The 18,890-nt window shown below is 42.4% G+C and overlaps 1 protein-coding gene across 1 annotated transcript in view; it reads left to right on the top strand.

The window, feature by feature from the left end:
* The first annotated feature begins 5,015 nt into the window (after window positions 1-5,015).
* LOC143139502 (protein phosphatase 1 regulatory subunit 37-like) overlaps window positions 5,016-18,890 on the top strand; it is a 27,127-nt gene continuing 13,252 nt past the window's right edge. Inside the window, exons 1-9 of the mRNA XM_076300089.1 lie at window positions 5,016-5,048; window positions 5,572-5,617; window positions 7,538-7,638; window positions 7,745-7,864; window positions 9,566-9,713; window positions 14,698-14,853; window positions 15,425-15,537; window positions 17,420-17,561; window positions 18,168-18,334. Coding sequence (XP_076156204.1) covers window positions 5,016-5,048; window positions 5,572-5,617; window positions 7,538-7,638; window positions 7,745-7,864; window positions 9,566-9,713; window positions 14,698-14,853; window positions 15,425-15,537; window positions 17,420-17,561; window positions 18,168-18,334 — 1,026 coding nt within the window. The remainder of the gene's footprint in view (window positions 5,049-5,571; window positions 5,618-7,537; window positions 7,639-7,744; window positions 7,865-9,565; window positions 9,714-14,697; window positions 14,854-15,424; window positions 15,538-17,419; window positions 17,562-18,167; window positions 18,335-18,890) is intronic.

The raw sequence follows: 18,890 nt of genomic DNA, 5'->3' as shown, positions 1-18,890 counted from the left end.
AGTGTTACAGTCAATGGTGTCACTTGTATAGTTCACAAATAGCCTACAGTACATACTGTATTTGTCAGGCTCTCTTATGTCCTCTGTCAGTGCAGTTTTTTGCCTCTTGTTGACATATTGCATCTCGCCTTGCATAGGTGCTGCTCAAGTGATTTAAATAATTTATTTTGCCAGCCTATCTTGTGACTAGCTTACTGAAAGCTCATGTATCACAAGAAATCAGCAGCATTTAGTCTAACCAATTGTGTTTTACAGTTTAGCCCTATATTAATCACACTGTGACCAGGTGTAGGTTGAGCATGTTCAGATTCTTCTCAGATGCACTTCAGTTTCTCTTTAGTGACTTAGCCTCCGCAATAAATAGCCTAGGGAAGACTACTCTAGTCTCCAAAGTTCCTGCTATATTAGATTTCAGCCACAGGCTACTGGCCATGGGGAGTACCGTCAACCTGGGGAGTTTTTGCTAGCTCTCTCTCAAGACTGTAATATTGCTATTATCCCATGAGTGACTGTGAATTATGACAAAGCATGCTGACGAACATGGAGAGCACTTTTCAGATTCTATTGAAAAGGATGGAGCTGGAAAACATGTGTCTTTCCCTCCTGATGAGGAAATTGTCTCAGGGTTTGCAGAGTTCAAGGGCACTCAAAGTGGTGGTGAGTTGTGTTTTACTGTGTAAACCTGTGTAGCCTAGATCTGATCAGTAATATTGTCCCTGAACACACTCAAATAGCATGTGTTAGTGATCAGTAATATTTCTCCTGAACACACACAAATGACATGTGTTGTGATCAGTAATATTTTTTCCCTGAACACACACATGGCATGGCACTATGTTTATTTGAATTCTTTCTTGTTGGATGCATATGGCACATGCACATGAAGGTTGGATGCACATACAGTATGCACCTAATGCAAAGTCAAAGAACCACCAAGTCTCAAGACTGAATATATCAAGTAGCCTAGAGTGTGTTTTGGTAAAATATTCTAAATGTTAACCTCACATGTGCTATTGACCAATTAACATTATATATCTGTAAATAGCACTTGAATTGGCTCAGTTTTGTAAATATTGGTTAAATAATGGTTTAAAACCCTTTCTTTATCTCAGGGCGCTGTCCTACTGTGGCAGACATTATCTCTGCCTATGAACAGAGCTGTGAAAAGCATCAAGTCGAGCCCAGCCTCAAAGCTGTGGAGCAGATCAAGGTTAGAGAGTGCATGACAAATATCCAAGCTTCTTAGGAAGTTGCATGTGAAATTGCTGATGTTGCAGATTCATTAAAAAGCGTGGAAAAAACATTTATTAAAAAAAACATTACTCTATAGCATTTCCACAGAGGCCAGTATTTGCACAAGGGCTCAGTCATACTATACAGTTGTGTTTATGAAGACGCACACAAATACAGTCATACAGACACACACACAGACACACACACACACACACACACAGACACACACACACACACACACACACACACACACACACACACACACACACACACACACACACACACAGGTATATCCACATAGATACACACACATAGCAACACAGATACAGTCACACATGCAGGCTTATCCACATAGACACAGGCAGACACATCCATACACACATACCCATACGCGCAAAGAGACACACACACACACACACACACACACACACACACACACACACACACACACACACACACACACACACACCTCCAACCAACCCCCCCCCCCCAACTCACACACATACACGAGGCATGCATAATTCAATGCAGCTATAGTTGTGTTACTTGGACCAGATATATTAAGAGCATCGGTTTCTCCTCCGCATAAATTTACGATTAGATCAAGGAGAATTATTTGTAGAAAATTAGAAGCTTTGGAGTGCTTACATTAAGCACACACTCAGTATTATCTTGGAAGTGTTAATGAACCCAATTGCTTTTGAAAGTAGTGTAGGTGGTCCCTTTAAAAGAGTAAAATATGTATGGCTAAGTTGACGCTAAAAGGAGAGCTATTTAGTCGAGAGCAGCTAGTGCATACCTAATGAGACTATGCAAAATGGGGCTTGCTGCATGCTTAAAGAGCATATTTATTAAATTAGGTATTTTCAGGCAGGGATGTCCCTTGGGGATGGCTGTTGAGAAACTATTTAAAGCTTTTATTGCACCCGTGGGCTTCCACTTTTCTTTGAAATGTTTAAAGTGGATCGCTTTTGGTGCGTCTCTGTCTGGGCTGTAAACAATTGGAGGGGTAGCAGCCGAAGACTCCGGGCTTTGAGTTTTACAGATGAACCTGATGCTTCAAGTTATTTCCTCAGTAAAGTCTACCCTTTCCAAATGAGTTTCTAACACTCATTCTGTGATCTTGTGCAAGAGCAATGCTGATTTGTCTTCTTGTGAAGCTATTCAGTTGGCAATGGAGAGAGAGCAACAGATGAGAAATTCCCCTGCACTCTAACCGGTGTCATCGAAATAACAGAGCTTATAAACTTGTTTTATTGATATGATTTTCCCAGATCTCTTGGGACGTCTTTATCAGGAGTGTCAGATAAGACAAGACAATGGACAAGGAAGCCATTTATTTCAAGGGCATCCATCAAACACTACATTTGCAGAAATCATATAATGCTATTAAAGTTTTGGTATACGTTTTACTTTATGTGAACTGAGAGTAAATTGCAGTCACATACTCTACATGCATACTGTAGCTTGAATGTCATGAGAACTATGTTATGTTTTCTGTTTGCTATGTTTACTGTATTTTTAGCACAAATACCACAGCTGGTTGTAACCTCTGGGTCCACCGTGATGCTGTGTATCATGGTAGTGCATCCTGTGTTGCCATTTAAGTAAAGAGCAGAAAAAGTCATGAAAGGCTTTGGCTTTGCCCAGGGAGAGCTGTGGATCTTGTGAGGAGTTTGATCAAACCAAGTGTTTTCCCAAAGTGCTTGGTTCATATCCTTTCCTCCCCCTCCTCCTCCTCCTCCTTTCTGGCTGTCCTCTCTGCTGGTTGTGAGAGCAGCACAGCACTTCAGCCGTTTGCAGTGAGCCCTCGACCCTCTGATTTGCAATAACGCCTCCACCTCGGATACGGAGAGGGTTTCTTTAATCCACATGCTCATATCTAAACACCATCAAGTATAAATAACTTTGGGACTTTTAATTTTTAATGTGCATCTTTACCCTCTGGACTACAGTCATCGATGATTAAAGGTCCTCTCTCTTCTCTCTCTCTCTATCTCTCTCTCTCTCTCTCTCTCTCTCTCTTTCTCTCTCTCTCTCTCTCTCTCTCTCCCCATACCCCGCTCTTTACCCCCCCCCTCTTATTTGCTGAATGGTGTGGGCAAATTTATACTGCTGTACTCACACAGCCTATGACAACAACTCTCTCGTTCTACACAGCCAGACATTGGGATGTATGTTGTACATCATATTTGATATTATCAGTTTACAGATTCACAGCAGTCTGTTAAAGGTCGTATTTTGCCAATTGCCCTGCCATGCACTTGCAGAAAGCAGTACTGGTGAACAAAGCCAGATAGCAAAAATATTTTGAAAGTGAATTAAAATTTTGTGTACGTTTTCATCCTTTTAATGATAAATTAAGTTACTAATTTTGTCTATGCTCTTTCTAGACACTGCAGGTTTAATTGCTAATTGTTAACTGGGAATGAATATATTTGCATATTAATTAGCTCACAATTTACATTTTTAATTTGCTGCCTTCAAAGGCTGTGAGATAAAAGGTCGTGTTATTTTAAATAATTTATCCTTTATTGCAGAAAAGATGCTGAAAGGAAAATTTGCGGGCGAGTTTAACCCCTGAGAGCTTTTACTGTATAAAGTGTTCCAAATTCTTTTTTTAAACTAATTAAATGACGGGGGGGTGGAGGGTGGGTGCTCAGAAACGTCCTCTCTACAAAGCCACCCAGAATATCGAGTGGTGGAGTGCATCTCCAGAACTGTAAGACTGAAGAATGGCAAATGCACAAGAGATGGCCTCAGCGGAAGTCAAGTTTATAAACTGCGTCCCATTTTGCCTGGGAAAGAAAATGCTCTCTTTTTATCATTTAATTTCCTTCTCTCCCTCCTGACATGCTAATACGTTTGGCACTTTTAGTCGTTTCATTTTTCTTGGGATAAAAGGAAGAAGAAAAAAAAAACAAGCTGCTCAACGCGTCGGTTTAAAAACAGTAGCTCAGAAGTTTATTCATTTATGAACTTGTAGAAGTTTGTGAACAGCAGATGAAAAGCGCAGTCCTGGTAATATTGATGGATGGGTTTCTGATGCTGTGCAGTATGCTAACGCCTGATAAACAGTTGACGTCCACATTATGTGTTTTAGACAGTGTAATCCACAAGTGTCTTTTACTTAATTCAAGCATTTTCACACTGAAAATTCAATTATTCACCATCAAAGCAACACAAAGCAGTTGTTTTACCTTACAGCTTTAAACTCACTCTGATACTATCTGACTTATGATATGGAGAATGACGTCTCTTACACGGTCTCACGGCATGAACGCTTGATATTGCACTATGTAACATTGTTGATCGAGTAGGATTGTGGCCCTTTTAGTCGGTTGTTGACAAACTGGGTGCCATCTTAGTATTAAATGGTGTTGATTTATAATATGAAATGATATCACCTGACTATATTTAGCTTCTTTATATTTACAAGTGTAGTGTTTGTTATTCATTGCATTATGCAAATTGCATGGCACGACTATAGATTAATTAAATGCAATTTGCTGAATATTATCCATTATGTGTACTGTGTTATTCAGAGCACTGATTCCCTGCATAATACCCCAGTATTTACTTCCAAAATATACAGTGTAAACAGCTTGTGCAAGGCCTATTCTGTTGGCCATGTCCCTTTGTATTGCCTTGCCTTTGAACAATGAATCATATATTTGAAGATGAAAGACAACATGTGTCATATATGAGAATGAGTCTGCACACAAAAGCATTCGCCTCATTGGAGTCATGTGTAGCCTTCACTTGATGCAGGACTAATACAAATGATCACTTTCTGGAGACTTTCTGGAGACAGGGTAAACCATTGTCTTTCTTTTCTATAGGATTCTTATTATTATTAAGGATATGACTTGTAGGTGAGGGGGAAGGAAATCAAAACAAATCTCATCCGCTCTTGTGTGGTGATGGTTTGTGATAATGCTGCTGATTCCTAAAATGCCAAGCATTGGCAGCCTGACCAGCTATGTGTCATTGAAATAAACCATTTACTGTATGTATATGGGCTGATGCTTTCAACAGTAAACTGGACTTATGCTTACTGCGTACCGGTAATGACTTACTGCAACTTATGGAAAAAGCAGCCAGGCTACACTGAACGTGCAACTGAAGCAGAATGCATACGTATCCGTTGGTTATAGTGGAAGCTAATGGTTACAGCATTTGCTGGGCTAACGGTCTTCTTCAGTTCTGCATCTGCTGTAGCCTGACTGTTACTAATTACTTCACTTTGACCTTAGAAAACATGGACTTGCTGTTGCACAATGTGACAATTAATGTGTGATCCGAAAATGATCTTGTCCTTCTTTATTCTGCCTGCAGCTAGTTGCCAGTGTTGGCACGAGAGCTGGATGTCTTGATCTAAGAGGTGAGTGAACATGTGCTCACATTTGACTGATGATGGGGAGGATACTCAGCCATACACCTATAACTCTCCAATTACAGCATATTACATTCATATTTGCTTGTTCTCTAAGGAAGAAGGCACTCACATTGACCATGATTGTGTCATGGTCCAATATGCTTAATTTATCTTATTGCCTGTATCAATCATTGCTACGGACTTATATTTATAAACAGGCTCGCTAATCCGCACATTAGGTATACCAGAAATATTCTGCAGGGCAGGCTGCAATCAGTCTGTGAAATTATACCATTCATCATTCATGCTGGTACCAAAGAGGATTAATTTCATTGCATGTTTTCATTTTGATTTCTGATTTGTGTTGGTCCTGGTCAAAAAAATGTTAAAGTGCTTCTATTTTTCTAAATTCAATTACAATTCTGGATAAGGCTTATGCTGTTGGCAACATGCCTGTTTTGATAATGACCGTGTTCTGAGATGTGCCAATTAGTTTAGGGGGGATTAAGTCAACTTGATCCATTAACATTTGGTGTATTTTAGTAAACATTAGGAATAATGATTGCAGGATCAGGCCATGGAGATGAGACCACAAACATCATAAATATGCCACCTCTTATTTTCCTGCGTGCACAAACAAAAAGATAGTCGTGGAGTAGACAATCCTACTTTGAGTTGGGTAGGCCATAAACCACAGATTAGAACCAAATGCAAACATTGTGTTTGAGTGAAACTTTAAAGTGTTCTTGTTACGGTTCCATGGAGGGGACAGTGTTTTTGTCAGAACACCCAAGAAACGCAGGTCATCACACGTCCCTTCAGTGGTAAGCTACTCCTGGCATGAACTGATGCCATCTCCATGCCACCCTGCGTCTTTATCTGTGCTGGGCAGAGTGGATGAGGAAATAGGATTTCAGATCTACTTCATCTGCTAGGGTTAAGTGATTATTGTTTAAAAGAAGAAGAAGGGAAAAAAAAAGAAAAACTTAATAATTTTACAAATGATTATGCTAATGATGAATAAATTATCCAGTTCCCAACACACAGCTTGCAGCCATACGCATTCCCCCTCTCTGGTCAGACAGATAAGGCTGTGCGAAGAAGGGGGCCTAATAAACAGGGACCGCTGTGGTCATCAAAGTCATTCTCCAGGCTTTGTTTAAAAGTCATCTGCTTTTGAATAATTACAAGCCCTTTGATTTGGGTGCCAGTGACAAGGCAGGGAAGGCACTAGACGTGATTTTGTTTATACGCATGCACACCCCTCCTTAGAGCTCCGATCTAGACTCAGGGGTGTACAGTACAGTATATTACATTACATTACATTATACGTTACATTACATTACATTACATTACATTACATTATACGTTACATTACATTACATTACATTTGGCTGACTTTTTTTTAGCCAAAGCGACTAACAACATGGTAAACAGTTTAAGCTTTTTAAAGCAATTCTCTCAACGATTCTAGGACAATTTAAAAAAGGTAGAGTACAATAAGAATAAGTGCATCAGTGAGTGCTGTTTTTAAACAGTCGAGTGTCAGTTCTAGTCAGGTGGTACTGTAAGTGCTAGGATCAGCAAGACTAGTTGTAAGTAGTGCTACGAGAGGAGATGTTCTCTGAAGAGCTGGGTCTTCAGGAGTTTTTTGAAGATTGAGATGGTATGCAGTATACTGTACTGTACTGTACTATGTGTTGGTTTTGCAGTATACTTTACTGTACTGTACTATGTGTTGGATTTGCAGTATACTGTACTGTACTGTACTATGTGTTGGATTTGTGGATGTGGTTGTGTTTTGTTGCTAAATTTCCAGTTTTAAAGTGGCAAGTGACACTTCCTCTTGATTTGATTGTCTTCACAGATGTGAAAATAAACCTTTTTTCTGTAATGGATCTTTAAAATGTTTTTGATGTATTCCAGGTGAACAGCTGGATTACCGCTCATGTGAATCTCTTGAAGATATTTTGAAATTCATACAGTTTGATTCTATCAATCTTCAAGAGACAGAGCTTGAGGAAAATGTAAGTTTGTACAGTAAGTGAATGTTTCTTTTGTGGTTGGTTATAAGAGACAGAGAAGTATTATTATTTATGCCTGTGTGCTAACAGCCATTTCATTATTTAATAGGGTGCATCGTCCTTACTGGAAATGATTTTGTACTATGAATCGGCATGTCAGCTCAATATTTCATCCAACGTCCACATGGGCTTTGCTGGCTGGAAAGCCCTCGCACACCTTACCCGACAGGTACAGTACAGAGTCCCCAAGAAAGTATGTGTGGATGAATTACAGAGTTTTCTACAGCAGTATGTGGGGTAGCAGTATCTCACCAATAGAGTAGCAGTGTTTCAGTATTCAGTCCAAATGTATAGCGTATGTATATCATGACTAAAATTACATAATAGTGACTGTCTCAGTATTTATGTCACAAAGGTCTACATGTCCTTTAGCATTTTGCACTGATACCAATACATGAATGAACATGCCATTTTATCAGTAATGTCAGTGTATTTGATGCACACCTTTTGTGTGGGCGAGTGTTGTTTACACACCATGAGCTCAGTGCAGATGAAGACTAGAGTTTGGATTGTATGACTAAAGATCCTTGATTACTCCGCTTTAACCCTCTCTGCTATTTGCTAGTGGATGCACTCCAACATGAACTTATTTAGCGCATGTCCATGGCAAAGGGGTGGGGTGGCGGTGTGTGTGTGTGTGTGCGTGTGTGTGTGTGTGTGTGTGTGTGTGTGTGCGCGTGTGCGCGTGTGTGCGTGTGTGTGTGTGTGTGTGTGTGCGTGTGTGCGTGTTGGTGTGTGTGTGTGTGTGTGTGTGTGTGTGTGTGTGTGTTTGTGTGTGTGTGTGTGTGTGTGTGTGTGTGTGTGTGTGTGTGTGTGTGTGTGTGTGTGTGTGTGTGCGTCAGGGAGAGAAAGTGTGTAAGGGAGTGGTGTGTGTGTGTGTGTGTGTGTGTGTGTGTGTGTGTGTGTGTGTCTGCCCCGTATGTGTGAGGATCTGCTGGACTTCAATGATGCCATCACTGGCTCTCTCTCTGGCTGTGTCTCTCCAGATCAATCAAATTAGGTCTCGAGGAAATACGGTTAAAAAAAGGGCAAAGATGAGACAGACAGAGGTAGAAAAGAAAGAAAGAAAGAAAGAAAGAAAGAAAGAAAGAAAGAAAGGGAGAAAAAAAATCTGGACATCTTTTGATGCGATGGACCTAGGGATGAAATCTAACAATGGCCTCCAGATTTGGCAGCCGCAATAGTCAGAAACTTGTTTTCCATGTTTGATGTTTTGCTGCCCGTTCAGACAGGTGAGTGGTTTGATGAAAGGACTGCAGGTGAAACAGAGAGAGTGAGAGAAACGGTGCAGCCAGTCCGTAGGTAGGGCAGAGTCAGGCCCCTGAGCCTGTTTCCATGCCTATCTCTCTCTCTCTCTCTCTCTCTCTCTCTCTCTCTCTCTCTCTCTCTCTCTCTCTCTCTCTCTCTCTCTCTCTCTCTCTCTTTCTCTCTCTATCTCTCTCTACCCCCCCCTTGTCCTCCTCCCTCCCCTCATCCATCCCTTACCTTTCCATCCCTCCCTCTCCTTCACTCTCCCTCTCTCCATCCCTCTCTCCTCACCCCCCCCGCCAACACACACACACAACTATCACCACCTCCACTCTCCCTCTCTCCATCCCTCTCTCCTCACCCCCCCGCCAACACACACACACAACTATCACCACCTCCACTCTTCCTCTCTCCATCCCTCCTTCTTCCACTCTCCCTCTCTCCATCCCTCTCTCTCCTCCACTCAACCCTCTCTCCATCCCTCCCTCTCCACTCTCCCTCTCTCCATCCCTCCCTCTCCTCCATTCATCCCTCTCTCCATCCCTCCCTCTCCTCCACTCACTCCCCCCCCTCTCCATCCCTGCGTTCCTGCGAGTGACGGCTGTCTGTCTGGTGTGGACAGAGCAGCTGCCTGTGGAGGCTGGATGCGTGCAGCATGCCCATGGTGGAGTACCCTGCGCAGGCCCTGTCAAAGGCCCTCCTCGCCAGCAGGCTGACGGTGCTGCATCTGGACGGGGCCAGCCTCAGTGGCAGACCGCTCTTCACTCTCGGTACGCTGCACTCTCACGGAGGCTTCAACCGCTCACTCAACGGTCACCACGTCAATCACTAACACTGGGACTGACGCTAACAAACATATATATTTAAGTGTAAAAATTAAAATAAAAATATACTTGTAGGAGGAGGAGGAGGAGGAGGAAGCCTTTACTATTGGTAGGCTGCAAGCTCATGGAGGCTTTAACCATGCACTCAACAGTAACCATGTGGAACACTAACACTAACACTAACAAACATAGATATATTAAAGTGTAGAAGCTAAAATAAAAAATGTACTCTATATATATACAGTAGGAGGAGGAGGAACCCTTCACTCACGGTAGGCTGCACATTCATGCATGCTTCAACCATGTACTCAACAGTAACCATGTGTACTGTAACACTTGTAGAAATTGAAATGGAAAAGCATAAGAGGAACTCTTAACTCTCCTGACCGTGTGTGGCCACAGGTAATGCCAACACCGAACAGCACAGCTGTGTATCACACTTCTGAACTAAAGTGTAGAAATTAAAATAAGACAAATAAAGGAGGAGGGGCAATGTGTGGCCATGACGAACACTAACTCTGAACAGCACGACCATGTAACTCTGAACAGCACGACCATGTAACTCTGAACAGCACGACCATGTAACTCTGAACAGCACGACCATGTATCACACATAGTGAGGTTAAAAATATTCTCTAACACTAACAAACGTATGAATTAAAGTGTAGTGAAATTAAACAAATAATTAATTTAGGGGCAGAGTCCAGCTGTTTAGATGCTGTCGGACACTCAGTGCTTGAATGCATTGAAGGGTGACCATGTTGTGTGCTGCATAAAGTACAAAAACACCAACAAATATGAAACATACAAAATAAAACATATACATGACATGCGCTATTATTTAATAGGCTACGTATTCTCTTCTTCTTCTCTGAGATTCTCATTCTCATGTACACAAGATTGGCTATGTTTACTGCATAACACTAACACTAACAAATGTATATCAGTGTTGTGAAATGAAATTGAAAACATATTTGTACTGTATTATTTAATACAAGCACATAGTTTTAGTTTTTAACCAAATAAACTTAAAACGGTGTATTAGAGCTGATATTTTACTCAATTATCACTCTTTTGTGCAGGGCCCAAATACTCTAATCTTATAAAGTAGCATTTTTATTTATTTTATTTTGTTTATGTATTACTCTTTCCTTATAATACAACCACATTGCTGTGTGCGTAGATACAGAAGAAGGGTGAACTTCCAACCTCATGTGCACTTTGAGATTTATTTTTGAGGCTTAAAATATATGATAAGATATGAAATGAAGTCAGAGCACTAGAGGAGGCTTTGGTGGTACAGTATGGAAACTAAGAGCTCTTCTGTCCTATCTAACAGTGTAACACTGTACAGACAATTACATGGATTAAGTTGTGATTAGGTCAAATGAGATGTGACGTCGAACAGTGCGGCACTTTTAAGATAATTAATGCAAATTGAATTGAGAGGTGTATCATCCGTCGTAATCTTTCTGTCTCCTCGTGTTTAAGGCCTGCCTCCTGTGGCGTCCCTCAGATGGGCTGTTATCGTGTAGGTACACGCGCGTGAATTATACACATCTACCACTGCAGCAGCTCAGAATTAAGATGTTAAGACACAGAGTCACCTTCAGCAGGCACAGCAGAGCTTCTCTGTGGCACGCGTGTCATAGTGGAGTGTGTGCCGCCATAGAGACGCTGTCAGGTGTGTGTGTGTGTGTGTATGTGTGTGTGTGTGTGTGTGTGTGTGTGTGTGTGTGTGTATGGCTGTGCCTGCCCAGATAAGCAGTGTCCGTTCACAGCCCCGGCCAGCAGGAACAGATGACGGCGGACAGGGCGAGGCATGGCAGATTTTGGCCCTGCGACCCTAACAGCCAGAGCCACCCGGGATTAGATGTCCTAATCTTCTGCCTGTCACTTCACACGCTGCTGAGTCCGCACACGCACACACACACACACACACACGCACACACACACACACACACACACAGAGCCAACACAACCTGACACATAGCTCCCCTCTCTCTCTCTCTCTCTCTCCCTCTCTCTCTCCCTCTCTCCCTCACCCCAGTGCACTGGCAGTATGGCCTCAAGTGGTGTGCTAGAAAAGCACATCAGAGGCCAGACTGAGTGACATTCATATTGAATAAGTTAAAGTTTAAGATATTTGGCTAAGTGCTTTTGTCATGCATATTTAACACTTCTTACATATACATACTTGAAAACATCCAAGATGTAGAATGATTGAGGTTAAGATGCAGATTTGTTTATTTTTCTATGCATCTCTAGATTTCCTGTTGTTTACATGTATCAGTTATTTATTTTAGATTCTCATTAGACCACAGGCAGCTAATAATGTGTAATTTCCAATGTGCGTTCAATATGCTCACCTGGTAGAAAATGGAAGCACAGAACAAGGTCATGGGATGTGTTCCACAGGGTCTGAGTCTCTGACAAACCAACCGTCTCTACGGCAGGCTGATTTGGAAAAACGCAAAGTGTAAAAGAATTACAACGCTGAACTGTCGCTGTAAAGTGTAAAAGAATTACACCGCTGAACTGTCGCTGTAAAGTGTAAAAGAATTACACCGCTGAACTGTCGCTGCTTGCGCGAGGTGGGGAGGTCCTGTCAGTATAGCGAGGGGGAAAGCAAATCCAGGGCGTCTCTTGCTCTCTTTCTCTTTTCTCTATCTGCACATTTCTTTTCTCTGTGTTCTTCTTTCTCCCACTTATCTCTCATTTTCTCTCTACTGTTCTGCTGTCCGTCTCTGTGACTGTGTCGCTCTGACTTTCTGTTTCTCCCTCTCCATCTTTCTTCTCTCTCCCTTCCTCTCTCTCTCTCTGTGACTGTGTCTCTGTCTGTTTCTCCCTCTCCATCCATCTCTCCGCTCATCTCTCCCTTCCTCTCTCTCTCGTTCTCTGTGGTGTGGAGAGAGGGCCCTGTCCCTTTAAGCCCTGGGGGTCTGTTTGATATTTCGGGGCTGCTCTGCCGCCCCTAGTGCCTCTCCGCGGGGCGCCCAGCTGCTGATCATTGCTATTGATCGGCGGGGCCCTGATTGCGGGACTCGCTGTGCCGCGCCGAGGAGTCCCCAAAATCAATCCAACGACCCCCCCCCCCCCCATTTAGTTCCTACTGTGCATGATGACAATGTTGGCATTCCACATGCAACCCAAAGGGGCCAGATCAAATCTGCTGCATTGATTTCAGGAGACAGTAGTGTGTTGCCGCCAACGAACTGCCAAAGAACAAGATTATGTTTTTTGTTGTTGTTGTTGTTGTTGTTTAGAAAGGACAGAGAACAACATTTTAACAATGTTGTCATTAGCAACAATAGCAATAATGGTAATACAAAGTCTAATTATTCCGATGTTATTTTATTTATTTATGAGGGCGACAAATGTTGTTCTAATGCACCCCGTGCTCCTTTAACATTGAGGTAGCCCCAGCGTTATTTTTGTGGGTGATCATTTGTTTCCAACACAATTACTGTATTTTTCCTGTCGAAGTATAGGCTCGGCACCATGGATTTGTGCCCTTGCTTTGTGTTCACCTCACAAAAGACAGGTCGTCTTCTTGGAGTTGGTACTCAGTGTCCAAGTGTCAGTGTTCTGTTGAAGCCGTGTTGTACACCGTTTATTTTATTGCTCTTTTTGTATATTGTGTAGTTATTACTATTACCACTACTACCACTACTACTACTACTACTACTACCACTACTACTACTACTACTACTACCACTACTACTACTACTACTACTACCACTACTACTACCACTATTACCACTACTACCACTACCACTACTACTACTACTACTACCACTACTACTACTACTACTACTACCACTACTACTACTACTACTACTACCACTACTACTACCACTATTACCACTACTACCACTACCACTACTACTACTACTACCACTACTACCACTACTACTACTACCACTACTACCACTACTACTACTACTACTACTACCACTACTACTACTACTACTACTACCACTACTACTACTACTACTACTACTACTACTACTACTACTACTACTACTACCACCACTACTACCACTACTACTACTACTACTACTACTACTACTACTACTACTACTACTACTACTACTACTACTACTACTACTATTACTACTACTACTATTACTACTACTACTACAGTAATAATAATAATAATAATAATAATAATAATAATAATAATAATATAGTAATAGCAAAATTTGTCACCACTTAGGCCTGTACTTCCCTTATTAATCCTAGCATAATGCTACAGTCATTATAGTTTCCACAATCTAATAATATAATTTATACCATGGTCTAGGTTGAAAAGGGTGTCGTTTAAAAAGTGATGTACTACACCTATGAAGTAGTTCTGGTAAAAAAAAGTTTAATCGCTGTTCCATGTCAATGCTTATGAATGGTAACTATAACAATGATATTAGGACGACAGTTGAGCCTGGAGGCAGGCTTCACAACAATGGAATCAACTGTAAACAGCTGGAAAAAACTAACATTTTTAGCTCTAAAAAATATTTAATATTAATAATTGATTTCATATTTATTTATTTCGTAAGTGACCATGGTATAAACGGGATAATGCCCTTCGATGCGTCCATTATCAGAAATAAATGGACTTCGCGGACGCCTCCGCGTCGTCCATTTATTTCTGATAATGGACACCTCGTCGGGCATTATCCCTTACTCATAACATATAGAATATAGAATTCATGAATTCTGAACAGCCAAGAATGCATGTTGACACATCAGGTGGGTGACACATCTCTGTCTATGTCTGTGTCTCTGTCTGTGTCTGTGTCTGTGTCTGTGTCTGTGTCTGTGTCTCTCTCTCTGTCTGTGTCTCTGTCTGTGTCTGTGTCTCTGTCTCTCTCTCTGTCTGTGTCTGTGTCTCTGTCTCTCTCTCTGTCTGTGTCTGTGTCGTGTCCAGTGGGGACTCTGAAGCAGAACGCTGTGCTACAGGAGCTCAGCCTGGCCGGTAATGGTCTGAACAGCTACCAGGACGCCATGCAACTGGGAGACCTCCTGAACAGCAACCGCTGCCTCCGCCTGCTGGACCTCAGCAACAACCTCCTAGCTGATGAGGGTAAGGGTGGTGAGGGGCCTGATGGACCTCAGCAACAACCTCCTAGCTGATGAGGGTAAGGGTGGTGAGGGGCCTGATGGATGGCAGATATAGCAACGGAGTCCATTACCATACCATATGTTGACCTTTGACCTTTTTGTTTGTAGAGTGAATGATACAGAAGTTTAATTTTGAATAAAAGGCCAAGGACACTGTTATAGTATTAGTATAATCATTTATAGTAAAGTGTATTATAGATTGATTACAGGCTGATTAAATGCCTGCAGTAGTGTTTATTTGTGGTATGGATTAATGTATTGGGGGAGAATTAGCTGGCTTGCCAACTATAGCTACTGTATTCTATAACTGCAATGATATATAAGCATTCAACAATAAGTAAAGCCTCATTCTTGTTTTGACGTGATCCCTTTAAAATTAAAAAAGGGAAGTCATTCATTACGGTTCCAATGTGGTGAGGACGTTGCTGTTATCATTTCAGTTAAGGTATAGTATAGTTGGTCGTGGGGAGATTCTGTGAGTGTGTGTGTGTGTGTAGATGCACCAGTGATGAGTGTGTTTGCCTCATGGACAGGTCTAGAGGAGATATGTGCAGGGCTGACGTCTCAGCAATCAGGTCTGAGGTCTCTGGTGCTTCTCAACAACCAGATCACACATGCTGGCATGGTGCCTTTAGCAAATGTTTTGGTAAGCATTATGGAAAACAACACACACACACAGACACACACAGACACACACGGACATACATACACACACATACACACACACAAACACACACACACACACACACAAACACACAAAGACACACACAGACACACACACACACACACACACACACACACACACAAACACTCACACACAAACACACACAGACACACACACACACACACACACACACACACACACACACACACACACACACACACACACATGATCGTTGGTCATGATCATATAAAAAAAAAAAAAAAATGCTGCCAAAATGACTGTGTGAGCTGTGTGTCAGTATGGTGTTTTCTGTGTTCTGAAGGAGTGACTGACTGATGTGGATGTGTGTGTGTGTGTGTGTGTGTGTGTGGGCGGGGGGGGGGGGGGAGGGTAGGTTGAACAGATGAAATGATAAGATCTGGAGGCTGTGTACTTTGTCATGTTTATGTTGTCATTAAATCTGGCTCCGTCCTTAATAAGTACTGCACATTAACTCACTCAAGAGGCCAGGGATCAAGTGCTTATGAATGTCCCTTTCTCATGTGAACATCTCAGCTCTGCTTTGATCCTTAATAACACCCGTTCCGTTTTAGTCTGCTCTGATTGTCAGCGTAAACTGTACCTTTCTGTCTTGTCGGGGCCATTGGTAAAAATCAAAAGCTGACAAATTAACGGCCTATTCTCTTTTCATCCAAAGACCCCTCAGCTTATTCACCGCGTCTCAAATCCAGGCCAAAAATACAACATGTACGTTCCATTTAGCCCTCCCTGTTAGAGAAAGGAACAGTTTGATTAAATAATAGATATGTGTTTAGAGGCTTTTCATGCGGTCTGTCATTAAGAAGGAGAAGTAGACACCCTTGCGACCATAATGAATATAATTAGTCCAATGGCTGGTCGTGTCAAATATGACATAAGAAGGCCTGTTATTAACCTTTTCTCTTGTCTCTCTCGCCTTCCGGGGTGCCTCAAAAGAGTCGACAAAGTGAGAATCCATTATCTGGTCAGGCGTAGAAGTACTCTGATCAAATGAACACCAGTGAATTATATTATTTCACATAATAGCAATCAGTTAGACGAGAGAGGCTTCCATGCTAATGCGTGTGACAGTGATGTGAAGGTGGAAGGAGACCATCAGATACAGTGCCCCAGCGAGGGTGAAATCCATTTTCCTTCGCTTAGTCAAAGAGAAAGGGGGGGGGGGGGGGGGAGTCGTTACTCGTTGGTTATCAGAGCAGCGTTAGATATGCACAGCAATTATGCCCAAATCAAATGAATAAACAAACCTGGCAACGCACACGTCACACGTGTTAGTGCTCATGTTGGGCTGTCGCTGACCCCCCCCCCCCCCCCAGTGTTTTTGGTTCGGCGAGAGAGAGAGTGATGGCACTGAGGTTGAGGAACGGGAGCGTCGCCTCGTCGTTTACGCAACGTCGGCGCTCCCTGGCGTCCCGCTGCCATCTCCTGCTTTATGGCCCTGCTAATCAGGCCGCAGACGTGACGTGACGTGACGTGACGCCGTGAACGGGCTCCTGAGGATCCTGCCGGTGGCGTGTGGTGTGTCGGGCGGGACGTGGGCCGTGAGTAGGTGGCGTGTGGTGTGTCGGGCGGGACGTGGGCCGTGAGTAGGTGGCTCAGGCATCGCCAGTTCATCACTCTATGATGTGTTCACATTACGCTCTCTCATACAGCCATCACTAGCAACTCAAGATATAGTGCTCTCTGCAGTGTGTGTGTGTGTGGTTGCATAGGTGAGTGTGTGTGTATGAACATGAAGGTGTGTGTGTGTGTGTGTGTCTGTCTATTTCAAAACTGCAAACAATACCATTTCCTTCATTACACTTCTTTTTGTTTGGTATTTCAGCCTGATTTAAAGACACTTGAAAGTTTAAAACTGGACCAAAATCAGCTGCAGAATGAGGGTGTCCACATCCTGAAGGAAGCCCTGATGAGGAACAGGTCCATCCTAGTCCTCGGTCTAGCAGACACGCAGATCACCTGTGAAGGTTTGTTACTTAGACTAGCCCCTTTCTAGTGTCATGGTATGAAACTATGGTTACACTTTACTTGACAGTGTCGACATAAGAGTGACATGACATGAACGTGTCATAAACAAGTCATAAACGTTTATGACATAACGCTTCTGTTATTAAGTGACATTCGGTTTTTGTCATTACAAGTTAGGGTTAGGGTTAGGGTTAGGGTTAGGTTTAGAGTTAGAGTTAGGATTAGGGTTAGAGGTTAGGATTAGGGTTAGGGTTAGGGTTAGGGTTAGGTTTCATCTGTCATGACAATGTCGTGTGTTCAGTCCATTTCCATTGCATCACTAACATTAAATCTGCTATTGAATTGAAACCAGGAGGTACATATGGGGAATGATGGGCAAAGAGCAAAGTCAGTCAAATAGCAAAGTGTCTCGTGGGGCCCTTAATATCATAGTGACATATTGTCACTATACACAACATTGTGTTTTTGGTATACGCACTGATATGATGCCGTTGAACTTTGAGCTGAGTCTGTCTGTCTTTCAGCATTTCCACTATTTATCCCGGTTTTATGTATGTATGTATTTGTTTATTTTTTTTTATTATTATTTGTCTAAATGGCTGTAGGTGCTGTGGCCTTGGCCGAGTTCATTGCGGAGAGTCCACAGATACGACATCTGGACGTTCGTAGGAACCATATCCTCTGCGGGGGTGTGATGGCCATCTCTCTGGCCCTGAGAATCAACCATTCTCTTATTGCTCTAGACCTGGACCAGACGAGAAAGGCAGAAAAGGTCAGCCTCATATCCCCACCATTCTTTAGAACCGCCTCTGTCACAATAACGTCTGGCCTCTTGATCCTTATCGGCCTTTTTTTATCTGCCGAGAGATTTGGTTTTGGACCTTTTTGGCTGGGACTTGTCAGAGACCTTATTTTATCCTTATCTGTTTTTTCATGATTATTTTATTGTTTTCAGTCATTAATGTAAATTGGAATTGGTGTTAAATGCTACATTGATGCTGATGAATAGTTTCCTCTCAGGGATAATTGGTCTCGTGTCAAGAGTTCAAAAATCACATGTAAGACACACACACACACACACACACACACACACACACACACACACACACACACACATACAGTACACACACACACACACACACACACACACACACACACACACACACACATACATGCACACACACACATACAGTACACACACACACACACACACACACACACACACACACACACTCACACTCACACTCACACTCACACTCACACACACACACACACACACACACACACACAAGCACCCTCCAGTGCAGCCGGCGTTTCAAACACATCAG

Source organism: Alosa pseudoharengus, unplaced genomic scaffold (assembly GCF_046254945.1).
Source record: "Alosa pseudoharengus isolate Yale_2024_CS ecotype anadromous, Long Island Sound unplaced genomic scaffold, YU_APseudo_1.1 YU_APseudo_1.1_scf_22, whole genome shotgun sequence".
Classification (NCBI taxonomy): domain Eukaryota; kingdom Metazoa; phylum Chordata; class Actinopteri; order Clupeiformes; family Clupeidae; genus Alosa; species Alosa pseudoharengus.
Note: the sequence above shows the minus strand (reverse complement) of the source record. Positions and strands in the feature narration are given on the sequence as shown.